This window comes from Apis mellifera, linkage group LG10 (genome assembly GCF_003254395.2).
Source record: "Apis mellifera strain DH4 linkage group LG10, Amel_HAv3.1, whole genome shotgun sequence".
Classification (NCBI taxonomy): domain Eukaryota; kingdom Metazoa; phylum Arthropoda; class Insecta; order Hymenoptera; family Apidae; genus Apis; species Apis mellifera.
The window spans coordinates 3,294,981-3,316,213 of NC_037647.1; the positions used below are offsets into that span (position 1 = coordinate 3,294,981).

Genomic DNA, 21,233 nt, shown 5'->3' on the forward strand with positions numbered 1-21,233 from the left:
TTTTCACGATGGTTTAATCCAGTATTGAAATAAAATCGAATTCATGCGCCTTTATTTGATTCCAATAAAGAAAGAAAATCGAAATTGTGAAATCAGGAAACAGAATTGTTCGATATATGATTCATTTAAGGTAAGAAATTTCTCCCATTCTTGTATTATATATTTATATTTTATTTTTAATATTTCCGATTTGTATTATATGGAAATTGGTCAAAATTGTCATTTATAGCATTAATTTTTTCGTTCACTTTGCGTCATAGATTATTTTTTTCTTTTCTTATTATTATAATCATTATTATTTCTAATATATAATTTTTCTAATAGGTATAGGTATAGGAATAGGTATTATATAATGAAGCATAAATATCGAACAATCAAAAAATCCAAAAATTATTAAAAAATTAGAAATTTCGAAATTTGGATTAATTTAAATATCCTTACTCATGTTCTACGTTCGATGTAAATGCAACTTTATGCAATGAGCACAGTAGAATACGATCGTGTTGTGTCAGACGTCCGATCGGTGACAGTTTCGTTCTACTCGTCCACGTTTTAAATCGGTTTTTGGTTAGAAAATTGCAGGATTGTCGAAGTTGTTAATAGAAAGTTTAGAGAATTACTATAGTGAATTGTAACTAGGGATATATTTGTATAGATGTACACTACGAAAATTCATGCGATAAATTCTAAACTTTGGAACGAGAGTCGTTAAGTGATATGGTTCTAACCTATGTTTTCGTTAAAATTTCGATAATTTCGATAATACATATGAATTATCTAAGTGGAGCAATCGTAATGTGATAAAGTGGAATTATGTTATGGATAAGAATTTACGATTTATTTTGGCGTCGTATGTAAGTAATGGAAAAAACATGTTATAAAATAGATTAGTGATTGTTTTATTGTTCTTGTTGTAGCTTTATGTTGAAAAAATGCATGGATTGATCACTTTTTTCTTCGTAATCGTTGTAATATTATGCTCCTTCTTTATTTGAAAGATTAAGGGAATCGTTAAAAGTGTACTTTATTGAGATTCGCGAATTTTGTTGAATTTCATTTCTGAAGTTTTGGAATCAGGAATTATGAATTGAATAGAAATATTTCTTTTTCTTAGAATTTCTTTTAGATTTTTTTTTTAGAAGTTTTTAAACAATATCCAATTATTGTATATTGATGTTTATAGATGTTAGGATTGTTATTTAGAATATTATTAAAATAGAATCATTTTTTATTTAAAGATAAATAAGATATTAAGGGATAATTGAAAATAGAATTTGTGTAAAAATAATTTCTGGTTATTCAATTCAATGCAAATTGAAATTGTTAAAGTTTTAATTTATCTATATGGTTTTTTTTTTATCAAGAAAGCCATATCAAAATGATTAATAGAAAGCTAGGATTTAGAATAAAAAATAAATTATATTATATAATATTCAAAAGAAAACGAGTAAAGATGTACAGTGTATCTTATTGGCATAATTTAATAAAAAACAAGATATTGCACAGTAGAACGAGATAGTCACCGATCAGACATTGCGATTCACTTCAGTGTTAAAAAACATTGAGAATTTTCCAGCAAAAAAAAAAACCAATTCTATTTTAATCCACTTCAGATAAATTAAAAAATTTTCTTATAAAGTTATTGTTTTAACTTAATAAGAAAATACAAACATACGTATACATTTACATAGAATATGTAATCATTATTAATTTAATAAAATGTTTAAAAAAATGATTACATACTTTATATTGAAAATATGAAGAAAGAATATATTGATATTCTCTATAGACAAGAAAAAAATAGCATTATTTCGTATTCATGTTGGACAAAACAGTAACAAAAATAGTTTCAAAATCTGCATATATTAAATCGCTTGTTTTTCTTTCTTCTTTTTTCGAATTTTCATAAAAACTTGCGAACGATGTATTATTTCAAATATATTACACGTGATAACAAAAATTTCAACTGGTTATTACATATCACGTGTAATTGTTTCAAACGAGCAAACAATTTTGTTATCGTTATAAATTAACGAATAATCTGAACTATATGCATTTGGCATTGGAAAACAACCTTGAAACGCGACATAAGACATGAAATTCAATTCCATACGTAATACAGGGGACTGGATATTACGAGTTCGGGAAACGACCTGGCCCCGATCCAATCATCTCGTTTCAAAAACCATTTCATCCTCAAAAAAACCATTCGATCCTCGGCCGCGTTAGATCAATCGAAAAACGTTCCACCCTGATGACCGCCTAATTAATTTCATCGAGCCAGCGAGCACGACGCTTCCGTCTTTGCTAATTCGATGAAGCGAGCTTTCCCGTTCCAGGCCGTCGATTTCGCGCCTGTCAAACTCACCCTCGAATGCGAAAAAGAAAAAAAGATTGTGTACAGGGTGTTTCAGATTCTGGACGTAAAACAATGAAGAAGGAATGAAAAAAATTTGCTCGCTCGAAACTTTGTTCCTAAGTAAAACAAGATCGAAACTGCATTTTCAAGTGCAAGTTGATTTAATTCCCCAATTTAAATATCGGTTTATTCCTTGTTCTTAACAAAATTTTAATCTACTTTTTTTTTTACTTTTTTACTTTTCGAATTATTTATATTTTTCTACAGAAAATTCGAAATCTGATCAAACCAGTCAAACCAGTCCTCTTTATTCATATTTAATCAAAAAATTAAGCAAATTCACTCACAATCGAGTATTCTTCAAGCTCGATTTACACGAAAAACAAGCAAAAAAATTATATTTCCAATTCATTTTTCAGAATCCACCTCGTACCTAAGACACCCTGTATATTATAACCAAGGCAACCTTTCTTTCCCTTCTCTCTCTCTCTCTCTCTCTCTCTCTCTCTCTCTCTCTCCCGCAGTTCCCACGAGAACGCTCGATCTGTCCGCTCAAAAGTTGCTCCACATTCGGTGACCTTTTCCAGGGACGAGCGTAGAAAATGTCAGGGTGGCGCGTTTTACGAGAACCCCTTCTCCCTCTCTCCCCTTCCTCCCCCCTCTCTCTCTCTCTCTCTCTTCTTCCCCTTCCATCCTCTTCCTCTCTATCAGCGAAATGCAATCTCGACGATCGACGATCGTTTAATCCGTGAAGAGAAGAAATTACCGGGAGTCGCGGTGCTCGCGGCCATTGAATTCGCGAGCTGACGACGATTTTCAACCCCTACCAGTCGCGCCACCAACCACCACCACCGGAACAGCTATTCATCCCGTGGAAACGAGACGCTAATAAAGCATCATCGGGAAAGAAATAAAGAACCGGCGGACAAATGGATAGAGGAGAGATACTAAGGCTCGATAATGGATTCCTCTCTGGCCGCCCAAGCGTTCCCCGATATTTCCCGTGATATTCATCCCGTCATATTGTCACGAATGGCCGCTCACCGAGTTGTCTAGTAATGAATCGTGGCTGTGACGTGGCGAGGTTTCGTTTTCTTTCTTTTTTCTTTCTCTCTTTCTCTCTTTCTTTCTTTCTTATTTTCACGTTGTGTATATATATATATATATACATGCTGTAAGATACTTTTCCATTCCTTAATGAGAAAACAGCCGGCGCATGGATGGGGTCAAAAGGGAACACACAGAGTTTACATTAAAACGTAACTTAAACAGGGTAGGGGGTTGGAATCCGTGAATTGTGTTCCGGGCAAACGAGAAACCGGGGAAATGCTCGGAAACGCAAAACTGTCGGCTCGTTTTCTCTTTCTCTCTCTCTCTCTCTCTCTTTCTCTTTCTCTGTCTCTTTGACTGAATTGAAAAACCGGGGTAATGGGAAATATTTACTTCCTTGAAGAGTGCATGAAACGTTCTCTTCTGGTTGATACGAGAGAGAGCTTGTGGAATCTAGTGTTCTCCCTTTTTAAACGTGATGTGATTTATTTGGTGCTCCTAATGGAACGGGTTAAATGTGTGACATGGGTTATATTTAATTCTGTCACAAGCAAATATATCAATAATGATTGTAAAATTAGGAGATATTATAATTTGTGGTTCGTCAGAATCGAAAAGATTAAAGTAAGGGACGAAGAGGATGATTTTTCATTTGTAAAAAGATGGAAATTCTGATAGATTGTTAAAAATTATGAAAAATAAAACACCGATGGGAAAGAACTCGTTGCCTCTAAAAGCTTCAAGATTTAAAGATACGTTATATCATGCAAAAAGCATATTGAGGGAAATGAGAAGTGACTTTATAATGGATTGAAAGTAAAAAAAAAAAAAAATTGATATCGTGTGCACGATGTAAAATTTTATTTCGTTATATTTTTGCAAAATCCATTGCCAATTATCATTACATACATATATTTTTAAGGAAATATTTTTGTAAATTTTTTTGTTTAAATTATCCAAATTTTTATGAGAAATTCTTCATAAACGATTATATTCTCTAAAGAGTTTATTTATTACTTTATAATAAATAAACGTCTTTAGTATTTTTGCACAATTATACAGAATAAATATCGTCATACAATTTCTTTTTTTTGGTATGTAATGATAATTAGAAAATATATAAGTCTATTTTGAAATAATTATCATCAATTATTCTTGTTAAAAAGCATCTCAGAGTAACAGAATAATTTATGATAGATCAAGAAGTTTCGATCCAATAATTTCAAGTTCTACAACAAAGTCTATTCTCTAACTTTATTATTATGCAAATAGAAAATTATCACGTAGAAATTACTTGTAATATCTCAATATTACAATTCCTGATATATATAATAATGAACACCTTTTGTTAAAATGCCCATTAAAAAAGTCGTAAGGTAAAAGAGCGTTTATTTAAACAATATTCAATAGTTTTCTACTTTAAATCTAAAGCTTTCGTGCAAAGTCCATTCATTAAATCACCTCGACTAATTCAATCATAAATTCAACGATAACCAATCCGCTCTTAAATCATTCTCAACACGTTAAACGTCAGCTTTTCGTGTTCTTTACCAGCCAAAGATCCCGATCAAACGAACGTTTTTATTTCTTATGCATTAACGAGACCATTTGCATTGCAAATACGGCTATATTTATAGAAGAAACAAAAACATATATACACATCCCACTTTAATAACATTATAATATTACATATCTTTTCGCAATCAATGCGAAATTTCCAAAAGAAATCTCTCTCAATTTGTACCCCATTCTCAATTACTCGTTATCACCCGATACACGAGACAAGTACAACGTCATCACGCAATATCATCCACGATTTAATCTTATCTCGTCTTGGCTCCGTATGCGGGATAACAAGTAAACTTAACTATCACACGAGCACAAGAGGTCGGAAATATCGTCGTTGGTATGGGTGTCCCGTGGTTGACCCCAACCCGGAATCGAAGAAATCGATCATTCTTGCGAAACCGTCCGCGTGTTATCGGCAGTTCCTCCGTAACCTTGTGAAATTATTGAACGAGCGTGAGTTAGAAGGCACGTTGCCCGATGGAGAACGACCCCGGCCACGATCATTCCCTCCTGGCCGGGCATATTTACTCGTCGCGTAAATCGGAGGGCACGTTGCATCGGGGATTAAATCAACGCGCTCCGCTTCGTTGATGGGGATGAAGTGAAACGGGATGGACGGTTGGAAAAGGATAGTATGATGCTGGTCGAGTGATAAAGAGAGAGAGAGAGAGAGAGATGAAGAAAAAGCTGGAATAGGTGGAGTAAAAGCAAGAGGAAGTAGGGGACACAAGAGGAGGAAGAGGAGGAAGAGCAACTATGGTGGGGGATCAATTTAGAAGCCGTGACTCACTCGACACGGTGACGTCGTTAGCGCACCCCTTCCGTTCTCCCCTCTGTGCTACCCTTAAAAAAGAGAAAAAGGAGGAAGGAAGAGAGAGAGAGAGGCAGATAGAGAAAGGGAAAAAGAATAATCCGGTCACAATTCTCTCTCTCTCTAAGCGAAAACTAATCGAGGCCAGTGCACACTACCGGGAAAAGAACGAAACGAAGGGGGTGGGGGGATGTTCTCGACTACTCGGCCGGTCGACGAGCCTCGAGTATTATTTCTGGTATTCGTGTATACCGCTGTTATCCAACGAGACGAGGGCCGCGGAGGTGGCACGCGGAAAGTGAAGCGGAAAGGGCACCGCACCACGAGTCATCGTTGTGCACGATAACACCACCACCGTCCCTCGTTACGTCGAGGAAGAAAGAAAAAAAAAAAAAAAAAAAAAAAAAAAAACTCGACGCACCAGTGGAGTCGAGTTTTACCTACGCCCATGTACTTCACGCGCCAGTGACTCCTGTTTACAGAACCGACTGCGAGGGCGGGGGTTGGAAAGAAGAAGAAGAAGAAGAACGAAAAACGCGAGCGAAGAGAAAGAAGGAGGATTGCTGCGGGGAGATGGTGTAAACGAGGAAGAGGATGCAAAAGGGGGAAGTATCCAACGCATCCTCGCTCCCCCTCGCCCACCGGAGCCAGCGTCCCCTCGCCCCAATTACCGTGCCCATCGCTCGCACCACCTCGTCCACGCTCGTAATTTGCATCCGACCTCTATTTCCTTCGTAGTCGTCGAATTAAATGTCTCTTGTGAAATTGTCGAGGGAAATTAAACACAATCTTATTGATGGATATACGTGTGTAGTAGTATTTATCATGACGATCACGAACGATGAGGAAATTATTTTATTTAAAGAATTTAATTTAAATAATGGAAGAATAATCGTGGATAGAAGTAATATTAGGGGCGATATGATAAGAAATGTATACGTTGGAAAGAAAGAATGCGTGTCCTCGAAGAAAATCGTTGATACTCACGAGGCACACGATCAAGGATCAGGCTCTCGGTTAGGAGACGTCGACTCCTAGAGCGATGACCGACGAGCATCCTACACACCGATTCCTCTGTTCCACGAGTCCTGGCGTCGAGGACCCGGATGATCCTCCCGTTGTCACTCCGGCAACACCCACTTTCTCCTCTGGCCTCGTAACCTCGAGGGCCACTTTTCCTTCTCTCCCTCGCCACCGTCGTCGAACGAGGCGCAGCACTACTCTGACAGCACCACCACTACCACCACCACCACCACGATACGATTCTCGACTGCCAACGGGCACCACCACGATAGGAAACCACCACTACCGCTACGACCACCACTACCACTGCCACTCGCCACCACGAGTAGCAGGCACAGCAGCTCGTCTAGATACTGACAACCAGTTTGCAAACGCGGAGTTACGCGGGATTTTCTTTATCTATAATAAGGTGTCGTGCGATTAAACCCCGTAAGAATTCATTGCACCATCCTATTCGAACGAGTTACGATCGAGTGGCGTTGTCAACTGTTGGTTCTGACGGTCACTATTCGCGTTGACACATCGCGTGACCATCGACGAGGAACTCTCTGAACGCGAGCAACACGCGGCGATCTACGAGCATGGGATGATTCCGTAGCTCGCTGCGGAAACTCCACCGAGAGCTGGCCTATCTACGCGCCTGTCTGCTCTCCTAAGCCTCGAATGCCGCCCCCTTTCGTCCCGCCGCGGCGCCTTCTGGCCAGTCACGACATAAATGTATGCGCGATCGTGACACACGCGTGTCCGTGACACATCCCAGCATGCGCCCTTCTACGCGCGCCTCGTATCGCACGCGTCTGAATTCATTCGACTATACTCGGTGTCGCTGCTTTCGATGCGTCGACTAGGGAATTTATCTTTTCGAGAAGGAAAAGAAAGGAAAAATCAGCAGAAATACTTTTTAATTATTGATATTAGAAATTTTTCGTATTTGGAAAAGTTTTACCAAATGTATTAGAAGAAGAAAAATTTTTTATAAAATATTAATATTGATAATCATTAATATATTTTAGAATATATTATGATTTTCGTTTGATGTTTTTTCTTTGTTAAAATTATTCATATATTATTTATTATTACTTTTTTTTTCGCGTTAATAAAATATATTATCGGTATTTTTATTTAAAATTTGGCGCCAAGAATTCTATGCAAGTTACGAATTAGATATAATCTAGGGACTTTTTCATGTTGTAAAAAAACTAACCTGTCATCATCACGTAAACTCGTCTATTTTTTATTTATGAGATTATACTCTGTGAAGTTTATAATGATCGGGAAAAAATTTTCATCTTGTATTCGTAATTCATCTATGAAAATTATAAGTGAATTTTGTGTGAATAAAACATTGTTATTTTACAATTTCAGTCGCAGCTATAATTAAAGTGTTAGTAATACATACAGTTGGATGTTGTGACTACTTTTCAATTAATATTCGATATTATGAGATGACATATAATGTGTCCTTGTATTCGAGGTTAGAATATATTATAAATCTATAGAAGATTATTGCTAGTTAAATACAATCGGTGATTGTAGAAGAATATTATTAGAGTGTCATGGCGTGACATAATGACAGAACGTACATTTCTGACCGACGAATTCGGTACTAAATTTAATATGTGGGGTGGATTTCGTTATAACAGGGGCTTCCTAATATTGTTCCTGATTCATGTTATTGCATTTCAATGTTTTATATGTAAGTATTTGTTTGATATCAGATAGTGTTCATTACAGCTTCTCTAACAAATCTAGTTTCCATGCATGTAAAAATACGTGACATGTATCATATGGTGCTTGTCATAATTTTTACGCATGCTCATTATAATTTATTCAAATAAATTTGTTCTATAAGTTATCTTACAATTTGTTTTTTGTATTACGAATTTTCTCTTTTTTTTTTCCCAAGCTTCATTAACTTCAATTAACTTGGATATATTTGAATATTTGAAATTATTCTCTTGCAATTTTATTAAAATTATAAATTATTTATTCATTTGTTTTTTTCATAATTTTTTATTCATAATTTATATTATTATAATTTTTATGTTTCTGTTTTAAAGATTATCAAGAGCGTTATAAATGGCAAGAATTAAGAAATACGCTGGAGTCAATAATTGTTGAGCAACGAGATATATATGGGTTAACATACAGTGTAATTAAGAGGTTAGAAGGACATAATATGCTCAATGGAGAAAAACAGGATCTCACAAAGAAACCTACTATTTATGCCATCACTCCCACATTTACCAGACCTGTACAAAAAGCTGAACTAACACGATTATCGCAGACGTTTTTGCATATACCAAATTTTCATTGGATTGTTGTCGAAGATGCAGAAAGAAAGACCAATCTTGTTACACGATTTTTAGAGAATAGTGGTTTAATTTATACGCATTTATCTGCTGTAACTCCGCCTAATTATAAATTAGGTCGAAACGATCCAAATTGGAAAAAACCGCGTGGAGTCGAACAACGAAATGCTGCATTACGATGGCTTCGAGAAAATCTTAAACTAACTGACAAAGGAATAGTATATTTTGCAGATGATGACAATACATATTCGATTAAATTATTTCATGAGGTAAGAACATTAATGATATATATTGAACGATTATTTTAATCATGAAATCATTATATAATCTAGATATGTTCCAGATGGAAAAAATAAATAAGGTTGGTGTTTGGCCAGTGGGTTTAGTTGGTGGTTTAATGGTTGAGAAACCGATATGTGATAATATGACTAATACGATAATTGGTTTTAATGCTGCCTGGAAGCCAGATCGTCCATTCCCATTAGATATGGCAGGTTTTGCAATCAATTTGCAACTTTTATTAGAAAATAAAAATGCTGTTTTTTCGTATGACGTTCAAGGTGGATATCAGGAAAGTGAAATTTTGTCTCAAATCATCACTAGAAAGGAATTAGAACCATTAGCAGATTGTTGTACGAAGGTACTTTTAAATTATTAATTTTTAAATTCTTTATTTCTTATTGTGTAAATTAAGTAATTCCGTTTTTGTTTGTAGGTGTATGTATGGCATACACGAACAGAACCACCGCAATTAAATGTGGAACAAATGTTAATAAAAAAAGGTAAACATTCGAATATAGGGATTGAAGTGTGATAAAAATATTAGATTGTAGTATACGTTGCAATTAAAAGAGCCTATGCAAGATTAGATAATACGTAAAAATATTGCAAAAATAAATATTATTATGTTTGCCATGTTATAAAAAAAAAAATAAATTTTATATACATTCTTCATTAACGTTTAGCCACATATTTTTAAAGTAAGAAAAAATGCAGTGCCATGACAGATAATAGCTTAGAATTATATATTCGATAAGGATATTATAGATACGATACCAATGAATTTTAGATAGAATATGTTTATTAATGCATGATAACATGGTGGCCTGAATGACATATTTTTAAGCTTTATTTTAATCTATAAATCGATCGCTTTTTATACTTTTAACGCGCCTATTAGTACGAATTCTTTTTATTTTATACCGCAAAATGCGCGTTAATTTTTAAAAATATAAAGAAGAAATAGTGCTCGAATAAATAAAATTTTTACGTTAAAAAAAAATGGAATAATATCCAGACGTGAATCATTTAACCTTAAAAATGTTCTTTATCCTTTATTAGTCGAGTACGTTTCCTTTGACGCGTACAGAAAAAGCATACATAAAAAATATGCCTTACATCTACGAACTTTGATAATATTTGTGATATTTTTTAAAATTGGAAGATGCGCAATAATACTTTTCGAGGGAAGCTACTTGGGTTACGGATTTTGGCAACGAATATAAAATAGCTAGATAGAAACGTGTCTTTTCCTTCTCATCAGATTACCAATTTTTGACTCGATGAGGAATCAATTATTGTATAACGATTACAATGAACAATCCTTCATTTTTTCTTTTTTTTTTTTCGAATATATATATATTTCTCGTGTATAATGTGTACTCGTTGACTTATAAGCTAATAAGTACTACATATTTGGCAAAACTCTGTGTTTACGGTACGTAAAAAAGCTACCCATGCAGAAAGTGTGTTCGCAAGTAAGGATGATTTTTAATTTATTTTTTTTATAGGTAAAGGTATAACTTTCTTAAATAAATATACACACGATTAATTATTTTTTTCAATTCATATTTACTAGTCTTTTTGTTTCTCTTTTGTTTTGCGAACACACCTTCCAACCTCGCATATAACATTCTAATCTTACCGAACTCTTCTAAACTTATTTCCAATATTTCTTAAAGTTTAGGAAAAACGTTTACAAGCATTTACAAAAACTTATCACATTTTAACTGCATTTTCTTGAAAAGCCATCTTACATATTAGGACAAAAGTGGTATTATTTTGTTTGTCGAATAGAATATTTATATATGGCAGCTTTCGATTGATTTTTTTTTTTTTTTTTTTTTTTAATAACTTGCTGTTAACAAAAAATCCGGATCTTTGTTACAATTAGCAAGTATTATGATTTAGTATTCAAAGCGAGAAAAGTTCAATTTATATTTAATTTATCAAAGATATCGCTGCTTTGATTACACTATACATACATATTAGAGAGACTTAAATTGTCGAAAGATATATTTGAGGACTTATTAAAACGGTATCACGATCGATATATCGAATGCAATATTCTTTTGAAATCTTTGTTAATTAATTTTCGTATTTTACAGTTTTTTAAGTATACTGTTATCTAATTGCATCGATAATACGATCGTGATAATACACAATTTTATCGATTAGAATTCGATCACAACAGCTGCCTAGTTCTCGGTTAGATTACTTTCTTTCTAAAGGTAACTACATAGGATACGTAAAATACTAATAATGAAAATGTAAAAATAGTAAAGAGATACTAGGGCTGCTCTTGCATACGACGCCTCAACGATGTAATCTTTATATTATAAAATGTACATGGTAAAAACTATCACGATAAATTAAATCAAGGATATAAAAAGAGATATCCACGTAAAAAGTATTTTACCTTGAAATAAAAGATAGAAATATTAATTAACCGTGAATAAACGCATGGCAGATGACCAATACGTCAATCATATTGATTGATACGGCAAGACAATAGTACAATCATACCCAAAAACTGAGCGATAGATATTTTTGTAAAAAATATTAGTTTACAGCTAGAGGAAACACATACTAATGATAAATCTTGTCAAAAGATATAAACGACGAATTAAAGCGAAAATTATTATTTATTATTATTACTGAGTTATTTAATTCTCAATGATAACCGGTACAATTTATTTTCAAGTTGAAGTTTCGCGCTTAAACGAATCAGTCTTTGAAATCAAGTCATATATAATCACGAAATTGATAATTCGTCGTTTAAAGACAAATATAAAAAAAAAATGAAATGCTTTGCGGATCATATAATACGACTTCTGATTTAAAATAAAAAACATACATGAATGGAACATGTCGAAGGAATATGATAACATTATATATGTACACAGATCGAAGAAACACCATATGAAATGATGAATCTCATTTAAAGAGAGAGAGAGAGAGAGAGAGAAAACCTATTCCATTCTCGTTCCCACTTTGTTCGCCAGCTTTTTAAAATCTCGGATTTTATTTCTATTAACTATGATGTTCTATCTATTATTAACGTGAGAAGAAACGATATGGAATAAGTCAAATGTACCTTTTAGTTTCGTGCTGTGCACATGATAACACAGTACTACCCAGCGTACTAGACTGCGGTTATCTAGAGAGTGCCTCGAAGCAATGATCACTAATTATCGACCAACTTCTACCAATTTCGCGATTAATTTTGTACATTCTCTTTTTGTATAAGCGATCTATCTAATTTCACCTTGCAATATTTGCTACGTTACATTACATCGATAATTTTATTTTTCTTTTTCCCCAAAAGACAAAACGAATTATGTATTTTACTATAAATCGTAAACTACATTTCTGTCTCTCTGTTACACTTTGATGATTACATCGGTGAGGGAGAGGGGAAAAAGAAAAAGATTTATTTTTCTTATAAATACAGAACTATCAGGACTTGTGAAAAATGTATGTGCAGATAATAATTTTGTATCGAGAAAAATTGATAAAGTGCAGACTTATGAATAAATGCTAAAAGATCGTTTTATCGTGCATCCCTCAAGAAGGAAGGGACAAGAATGTACGCGCGAATTATCGCGTCGCTCATTGGATATTCCGCGAATGAAGCAGTCGAATACGATTTTGTATTGTATTTTGTTCGATCGCGGTCAGATGGCGCACGGTGTCTCATTTGTGAAACGGAACGAGATGTCGCTTTTCAACATCTCAGTACTTTACGTCCTTGCGCAAATCCCGAATAGTGTCGTGAATCAAAATTCGAATTCGTCAAAGGAGAAGGTTTTTTTGACAAGTGCGAAATTCTGTTCCCTGCGCGTACGTTTCGGGATGTACGGGCTATTTTTGTGTCATTCGAGAACACTTGGCCAGGAGTAATGTTTCCACGATGATTTACAATCTAGTACGCCGGAAGAATATCTAGACAGCTGAATCCTTTCCGACGAAACCGGTCTTTGAAACGGATCTCTTCCCGTCAAACGTGATAGATGTCTCCCGACGCAGGCCCGAGTCGATGATCGGTGTGATTTTCTTCTCTTCCTTCAGTGGCTCCTTTTCGTCTCTAAAATGTTTCAATAGAAATTCACGGTTATTAATAGAAAACGATTTTTCAAGTGCTTTCTTACGGTTACTTCTAGTATTGGGCATAAAAGAGCATGTCGAAATGCGACGCGTGGTGCAACATTGAATAATACGCATAATGCATGCCATTACTTGTTAGTATTGTGTATTATTTGCAATAAGGATTCCTATATATATATCCTTCTTTTCATCTTGGCGTATTTTATGTAATGAACAAATAATTGAATTAATTTGGGCTATGAATAAATTGCAGAAGAAATTTGCGTGGTAAAAAAAAAAAAACATTCACGAAAAGATAAGTGTGTATATAATAAAATGTTTAATCGTTAAAATATTTTAATGATTTACCTTAGAGTTTATGCTAGATTATATTTTTACGAAGTGAAAATTATTCCGATTTTCATGGTTCAACCTTTTTAACAAGGCAATGGAATTGAATTACCTACTTTCACGGTTCGAATGGAATAGGATTAGAGCGAATGGTGGTGAGTGTGCTATGTAGTTAACGAGCAATTAATATCACTTCAGAGTGTTGATCTCTCATGCAACATAGCCAAAGCATGGGCGAATAATGACGATAATTTATGCAACACGTGTAGAGGATGACAGAAAGATAAAGATAGGTAGATAGATAGAGAGATAGAGAAATGGTATGCGCGCCGTAGAAAAGAGAAAGGAAAAAGAAAAGAAGAGAAAAGAGAGAAGAAAGTAAGCATTAATGAATCGAAATGAATTGAATGTGGTTAATAATGTACAGTGTTCGTTTGTACGAAAAGTGGTTGGCGGCAAATTAAATTATATTAAAATAAAAAAAAAAAAAGAAAAAAAAAATAAAGTTTGTTTCATGCTGCAATTTTATTTTATCGACGGGCATTGTTTTGTCTTCGTAGATGCTATTCTTCATTATATTCGATGTTCCAGGATTTTTATCAGCATCGAGGAATCGAAAAAAAAATAAATAAAAATAGGAGGAATAACGTCTGTAGACGTTAACGTTAGGCAAATGAAAAAAAAAAAAAAAAGAAAAAAATATCATGCGAAGTAGAAAGCCGTGTCAGAGCCCCTTCGTGAGGAGCCATGCTTCTTACTGATTTTCATTTATGTATCTCTCTTACATGGCAGTGTGTTTGACCAATTTAATGGTATTTTTTCCACTACTCGAGTCTTGGATGGCCGTGACCCCGGCGACATTGGCCATTTTTTGGTCGCAATACGGCAATGGAAACCGCCAACCGTAAAGACTACCGGTAAAGAAAAAAAAAAGAGACAGATGCGAGAGGGTCAAAGTGTCTTCTAATGGCGAGCTAGATTCTAACCAGTTAACCGGATCATTTAACTATAGAATATTTTTAGCAGGGCAAATATATAATTCCGAAGGTTTAATAAAAAGGCGAAAAAGAATTCCTGGTTTCGACTTGTCGAATATTCATTAAGTTGAAACTATAAAAATTCTTTCGTTTAGCTTTTTGTTTGGCATTCCTTCTGTATCATTGAAAATAAAAACACTATGATCAAAATTTGATGAATTTCAATATTATGAATTATTCAAAATGAAATTCATTTTTAGAAAAATTAATATTGGTATGATATTTTGAATTAGATATAGATACTCTTTTAGAGTTATGTAAGAGATAAAAACATTTTAAATATTATTTTGATGTAGATATAGATTTTTATTTAGATTTTTAATAAATTTATCTGAAAATGATTTACAAAATTTAAGAGTTTAACTATAAAAACTTTTAAATTTTTAAAGAAAAAATTGCATAATTTTAAACTTTATAGCTTTCCTTAAAAGATTAAAAAATTTTAAATACTTTGATAACTCTACAAAACAAATCAATATTCCACGAATATTTAAATAAACAAATTCACATTATTCTTCCAACTTGTCCACGTCCCGCAAACTAATTTGCACGTTAGTCACGGCTCTCTCAGGAATCTCGATTCGAATCGCGAAAATTCGTTCGACAGGCAGGAGATAAAAGAAAAAAAGATCCACGGGGTTCTTGTACGAAGTTCGATGGTGGGCGGAAAGTTCGATGACACGGTAAATATAGCGCCAAAGACTTGCCAAAGCACAATGTAAAATATATGTATAATGTATGTGTATAATGTATATAAGGATGTCGAGTAAATCAATCTAAATATCGTGAGTATGTTCTCGTGTGTTACGTGTCTTGTCGTATCGGAAGAATTTGATTGGAATGAGCCTCACCTGCCAAGTTTCGCGTCCTCTTCGTCCACTGGTTTTCGGCGGGAACGCTCGCAGACATAGTAAATGATTCCTATAATAAAAATATCATGGAATTATTTATAAAAAAAAAAAAAAGAAAAATAATTAGGTCGGTTGTAAAAAACTTTCTCCGTGAAATATTCTCTACTTTTCGTTTTTTTTTTTCTTCTTTGCTCGATAAAATTCACTTATCAAACCAGGCTAACTTTACGTGACGATTCAGCGTAATCTAACATTGCAATTTTAGTGCGGAATCACAGTTGCACTTTCAGATAAATCTGCGTTGCAATTTAGGAACAAGTTTACGCCGCGAGTAATTCCAGATAAATTCACGCTGCTATATCAAGCAAATTAACGTTGTAATTTCATATAAATCCAGTTTGCAATTTTAGATACATTCAGAGGGGGCACAAGAGTTAATAAATTCATGCGCGTGCAATGTAATACCGTGACGTGATTTTAGGTAGATTTATGTTAAAATCTTGAATAAATTTGTCGTTTCGTAAATTAATTACACTTGCGATGCAATTGTTAATATAAATTTATATTATACTTTTGTTTATATTGGAATTCTATTTATTATATTATAAAATTTTATGTTAATGCTCCGAATCAATGCACGGTGAAATATCTCGAATTAATTTGTCACGAAAGTATACGGTATACTTGTGGTGAAAATTCAAATCTTCGCTTGAAATTATATTTATTAAATTGCTATGTTTTGCTTCACAGTTTCAAATCACAGATACATCGGTTTACATTTTTATTAATATTATTCGGCAAAAAAAAAAATTTAAAAATATTATCGTTTCGTATCAATTTAAATTTACAATTTTAATTGCATTTGTTTCCGCAATTTACGCGATTTTCATATATTTTGATATAAAATTATAAATTTCAATTTGTGTTATAATTTTATATATATATATTTTATCAAAAAAGATTTTTAATTTTTATTAAAAGATGAATTAGCGAATTCATTAAATTTTTTTAAAAGAATATTCTCACCTGTCTTGTGCGCGCAACAGCAAATCACGTCGATCACGATAATAATAATGAACAGTACCGCGATCACAATACCGATTATGGCTGCGCTCGATATCAGAGGACCTTGATGATGAACCACGGTAGTGTCTATACCTTGAAGGATAAGAATTATATATCAGACGAATATTACATTAAAAATACATATTGTTCGTTTGCAATTCGTTAGTGCAGAAGCATTACTTAACGGTGTTTGGTGATGAATATGGAAAGGAAATTATTTCCCGTCAAAAATGTATTATTTAAAAAAAATTTCAAAAGTTTCTTGCCATGTAAAAATAATTAAAATAAACTGTAATATTCCTTTTCAAAATTATAATATTTTAATTTGTTTAAATTCATAGATAATTCATTTTTAAATAGTAACAATAAGAAATAAAAAAATCAAGGCAATTTCTTAAATATGAGAAAAATTGAATCTTTATTACTTACTAAGAATGTTAGTAAATTGAATTGGATAAATATAGTACTCGAAGACAAATTGATTCATATCTGAACTAAACTTCACGAGTCTGAGAAATCTTATATGACAAGAAACCTTCTAAACTTCGCTTCTCGAAATTCTCTTCGCTTACATGTTTCTATGTAACCGATTGCAAGAATTTCGAAGCAATAAAAGTCAATAAATATAGTCAATAAGATAGACAATTCAATCTTAATCTGATACAACGTCGAACATCACCAAACACGTTACGCGAACGATTAATTTTAGTCTCCTGAAAAGAAACAAGATCGGCGAGGGGGGGGGGGGTTCTGGGGAAGTGCCAAAAATCCGTTTTCATCAAAGCGTAGAAGACACGTAAGGAACCAAGAGAACTAAACAGACATACACCAAACCAAACCAAAGCGAATCAACGTACATACGTTATGTATATATATATTTATATATATATGTGTGTATACCAATGAAAGAATGATCGATTGACGAAGAAGCGGTAATAATAAGCGTGATTTAAAACAAATAAAAAAAAGAGAAATAAGAAACAAGAAGAAGAACAGAAAAAAAGGATAAATCAGAAGAAAAGAAAAGAAAAAGAAAAAAAATAAGACAGCTGGTGCGCAAAGATACATTTGTGATACAAAGCTAAACGTAAGAGCGACAAAAAAGGGTGCTTTTGGATTCCCTTCTATTCGGACGCAGAGAAAGATGGGTGCTGAGAAAGCTCAAGGAAGGGGGAAGAAAGCTTCATTCGCTACCTTTCTCTCCCGATGTTAGTTTCTACGCGTCTCACTAGTCTAAATGTGCTACCTCCACACACATAAAGCCATATATATATATACATATATATATGTATATATGTATATATATATATATATTTTTTTTAATTCATTGAGTGCCTTTTACACGCGCGCGCGCTCTCTCTCTCTCACGCTCGCTTTTTTGGCTTCAAAAAGTCAACAGAGAGGGACTACTACGATATATATGTATACTTAGCAGATGTATGATACACATTACGCCCATCGTTCAACTCTTCTGACTTCACCATATATATTTACCGTTTTCTTTCTCGTTGCATCCCCTCGTGTATTTTCTTTTTCTTACTTTCTTTCTTTCTTTCTTTTTTTTTTCTAGTTTTTTTTTGGTTTCCTTTCGCCCTTTTTCTTGTGCTTTCTCTTTCTCTTTCTTTTATTTATTTTTTTTTTTTTTCGTTGAAAACAGGTGAGCGGAAAATAAACGAGACGGCCGGGAGAGAAACCATCTCAAATTGCTCTGCCCGTTTCGCTCGAGTTCTCTTTGTTGGACCTTAACCCCTTAATGCTTATGTGTTGTCGCGGTCTGATCACCGAAGTGAATGATTCAATTTACCGTGTATCGTGTCTTAGGCTATTCCGTTTGATGCTGTTAATATTTTCTGATGGACACTGATGAATGAATAAGGCTGTTCGATACACGGATGCTTCCGGTCGATCGATCGGTTTTCTTCGAACAGGCTCACTGTCTTCTTCTTTTTCTTCTTTTTCTTCATCTTCTTCTTCTTCTTCTTCTTCTTCTTTGCCTCTTTTGTTTCTCCACGTATACATTCTTGATGAGTTTCCTTTTACTTTTTATTTTTATTTCTGGATTTAATTGATATTTAATTTTATAGGAGTTGCATAATTTTAAAAATTTTGTTTATTGAGAATCGTGAAAAAGTCCCAATTTGACTAATGGTAATTATGTTTGCAAGAAAATATATTTAATTTTATCGATAGAATTATAATTACTGAACAAAATATAAATATTTTCTTGCATGCAACAGATTGAAATATATAAATTTTTAAAGATAAAGAAATTTTTTAATTCTTTGTTAATAAATATTAACTTTACAAAATTAATAATATAAATTATCAATGAGAAAATGTATTTCTTATTTTTGATATTATTATTCTATATATAATAATTAAATAATCTTATTTATTAATAAATAGTATGCTGTAAATGCAATCTTTAAATTTTAATTAGTTATTAAAATTGTATCCAACTAGGATTTGCAAATTCACAATTAATATCTTGTATATCAAGATATTACACAGAATATATATGTAGCATTTATATCTCATTAGAGGAGCACGTTTCCGTTTTCATCAGGAATAAGTTTAGTAATCAGACAGCTTTATTTCCTTCGAGTGCATTGTTTCGCTACGAATATTCTCGTTATCATATTTCCTTCCTCACATACCAACCGACAACAATCTCCATTTGTAATCCTCTTTAAGTAAAATATATAAAAAAGAAATTTATAAGCAATTATTCCCGGATCCAAATTTCCAATTCCCATACACAATTTGTTGCACTCGTAATGACGACTTCTGTTTGCAATCTTCTTTAAGATAAGATATCATGAAATATACACCGTGTATTATCGTATTTAGAATTTAATTTTTATAAAATAAAGATCGATTTTGTGTTTAAAGAAACCTGAAAAACTCAAACAATCGTTGCATCAAGAGGTTAAGTCTCTCAGAATAATAATAATAATAATAATAATACTCTCGACTTCTCATTTATATCCTTGTTTTAATTCTTATTCTAATTCTTTTTTTTTTTAATTCCAGGAGCTTTTAAAGTCCACTTTATCTCCCATTACGGTCCATCACGAGAATCTCCACATAAAATCGCGATTCTCATGGGAGCGGGAACAATTTGATGGTGGCTTCTCTTCTGGCAGATTCATTTGGTATTGTATTCCTTAAACATTCACATATATATTTCCATACTCATATTTACAATAAGTGTAATTTTTTTTTTTTCCAAAGGGGAAAAAACGGTAACACGTTCAACCCCCTCGTTATAAATACGAATGTATATATATATATTATATAGTATATTAGGCACTATGCTAGCACACATAATTCTTGCACGTGTGTGTTTGTGTGTGAGAATGTAACTCTCTCTCTCTCTCTCTCTCTTTCTTTCTCTCTCGCTCTCACTCACTCACTCACTCACTCTCTCTCTAGATTTTTTTCATATACATATAATTTTTATATATACTATATATATATATATACGTTTGTACATATACATGTGTATACAGATCGTAATTAATACGTACAATCGCCGGAAATTACACGTGAATACCGCGAATCCTTCATACTTGTTGGATCATATTCGCGAAACAAGTCCCTTTTTCAATCTTCTTTCCACTCGATCGAGCAAAGAGAAACAAAATGGCGCTTAAAGATAGTTGATGCACTTGTTCCTTTCTTATTAGACATTTCCTTAGTTGAAATTTCATTCTCGTTTATCTCTAACATACCAAGATGGGATGATTGAACGTTGCTTATTAAGAAGAATCCTTCAAGAATCCCATTCCTTTTATTTTTTCTGTTGAATTGTGTCTAGAGAATTGTTTTAATTGTTATAGATTTTTATTTATTTTTAACAATTATTATATCGCGTCATTTTGAGTCATTTGTAAGTTCCATCTAGGTACGTTAGAAGTTTTCTTCATAAGAAAACTGGGTACAAGAATTTTTATTTTTCATTAAAAAAAGTTTTTAAATATTTAATATAATGAATGATTACGCGATAGATAGATTAATAGGAATTTTGTTAAACAGATTAAACCCAGTTTGCTTATAGACATTAGATTTATTTCTATTATATTCCAAAAAATAGTATTTTTTTAACGGAATATTTTTATTCTTCTGCAGCGAAAAAATTAAATCACTAAAATTAATCTTACATCTCATCGAATCTATTTTCCTTCAACTCAATTCTAATCCATCGAGTATATATATATATATTCTGCAAGAACGCATCGATGAAGAAGAGATACATTTCGTAATAGAAAGTAGTGGACGACCAATTCGAGATCGTCGATTGAAATAAAAAAAAAAGAAGAAAAAAAGAGAGAGAGAAGATAAAAAGGAATCGTCTCTTCTCGAGTGCTGCAATTGACAGGATCGTGGTCTCGCTATTATCATTACAGACTGTTATGCCAGGTACATTTTTCCTCGGGG

The 21,233-nt window shown here is 33.1% G+C and overlaps 3 protein-coding genes across 13 annotated transcripts in view; 1 reads left to right on the top strand and 2 right to left on the bottom strand.

Moving 5' to 3' along the window:
- The window catches only part of LOC725046, a 42,446-nt gene extending 34,654 nt beyond the window's left edge, over positions 1-7,792 (bottom strand). For 4 of the 6 annotated variants that reach the window (XM_016914327.2, XM_016914329.2, XM_016914326.2 and 1 more), the window contains exon 1: positions 6,777-7,792. In XM_016914327.2, coding sequence (XP_016769816.2) covers positions 6,777-6,846 — 70 coding nt within the window. In that variant the 5' untranslated portion in view covers positions 6,847-7,792. Of the gene's footprint in view, positions 1-441; positions 1,199-6,776 lie in introns of those variants that run through there. The other 2 variants (XM_016914328.2, XM_016914325.2) reach the window with 2 other exon arrangements.
- Positions 7,793-8,159: 367 nt separating this feature from the next.
- Positions 8,160-10,336, top strand: LOC413271 (galactosylgalactosylxylosylprotein 3-beta-glucuronosyltransferase I). Its single transcript, XM_396716.7, has 4 exons — positions 8,160-8,508; positions 8,873-9,393; positions 9,468-9,764; positions 9,840-10,336. Exons 1-4 carry the CDS (start codon positions 8,382-8,384, stop codon positions 9,936-9,938), a joined length of 1,044 nt encoding a protein of 347 aa, XP_396716.1. The 5' UTR covers positions 8,160-8,381; the 3' UTR covers positions 9,939-10,336.
- An 880-nt stretch (positions 10,337-11,216) lies between these two features.
- LOC409849 (immunoglobulin-like and fibronectin type III domain containing 12) overlaps positions 11,217-21,233 on the bottom strand; it is a 177,873-nt gene continuing 167,856 nt past the window's right edge. For 4 of the 6 annotated variants that reach the window (XM_016914332.2, XM_006560119.3, XM_006560118.3 and 1 more), the window contains 4 exons: positions 16,755-16,886; positions 15,729-15,798; positions 14,626-14,751; positions 11,217-13,490 (listed from right to left, as the gene is read on the bottom strand). In XM_016914332.2, coding sequence (XP_016769821.1) covers positions 13,349-13,490; positions 14,626-14,751; positions 15,729-15,798; positions 16,755-16,886 — 470 coding nt within the window. In that variant the 3' untranslated portion in view covers positions 11,217-13,348. The remainder of the gene's footprint in view (positions 13,491-14,625; positions 14,752-15,728; positions 15,799-16,754; positions 16,887-21,233) is intronic. The other 2 variants (XM_016914331.2, XM_006560120.3) reach the window with 2 other exon arrangements.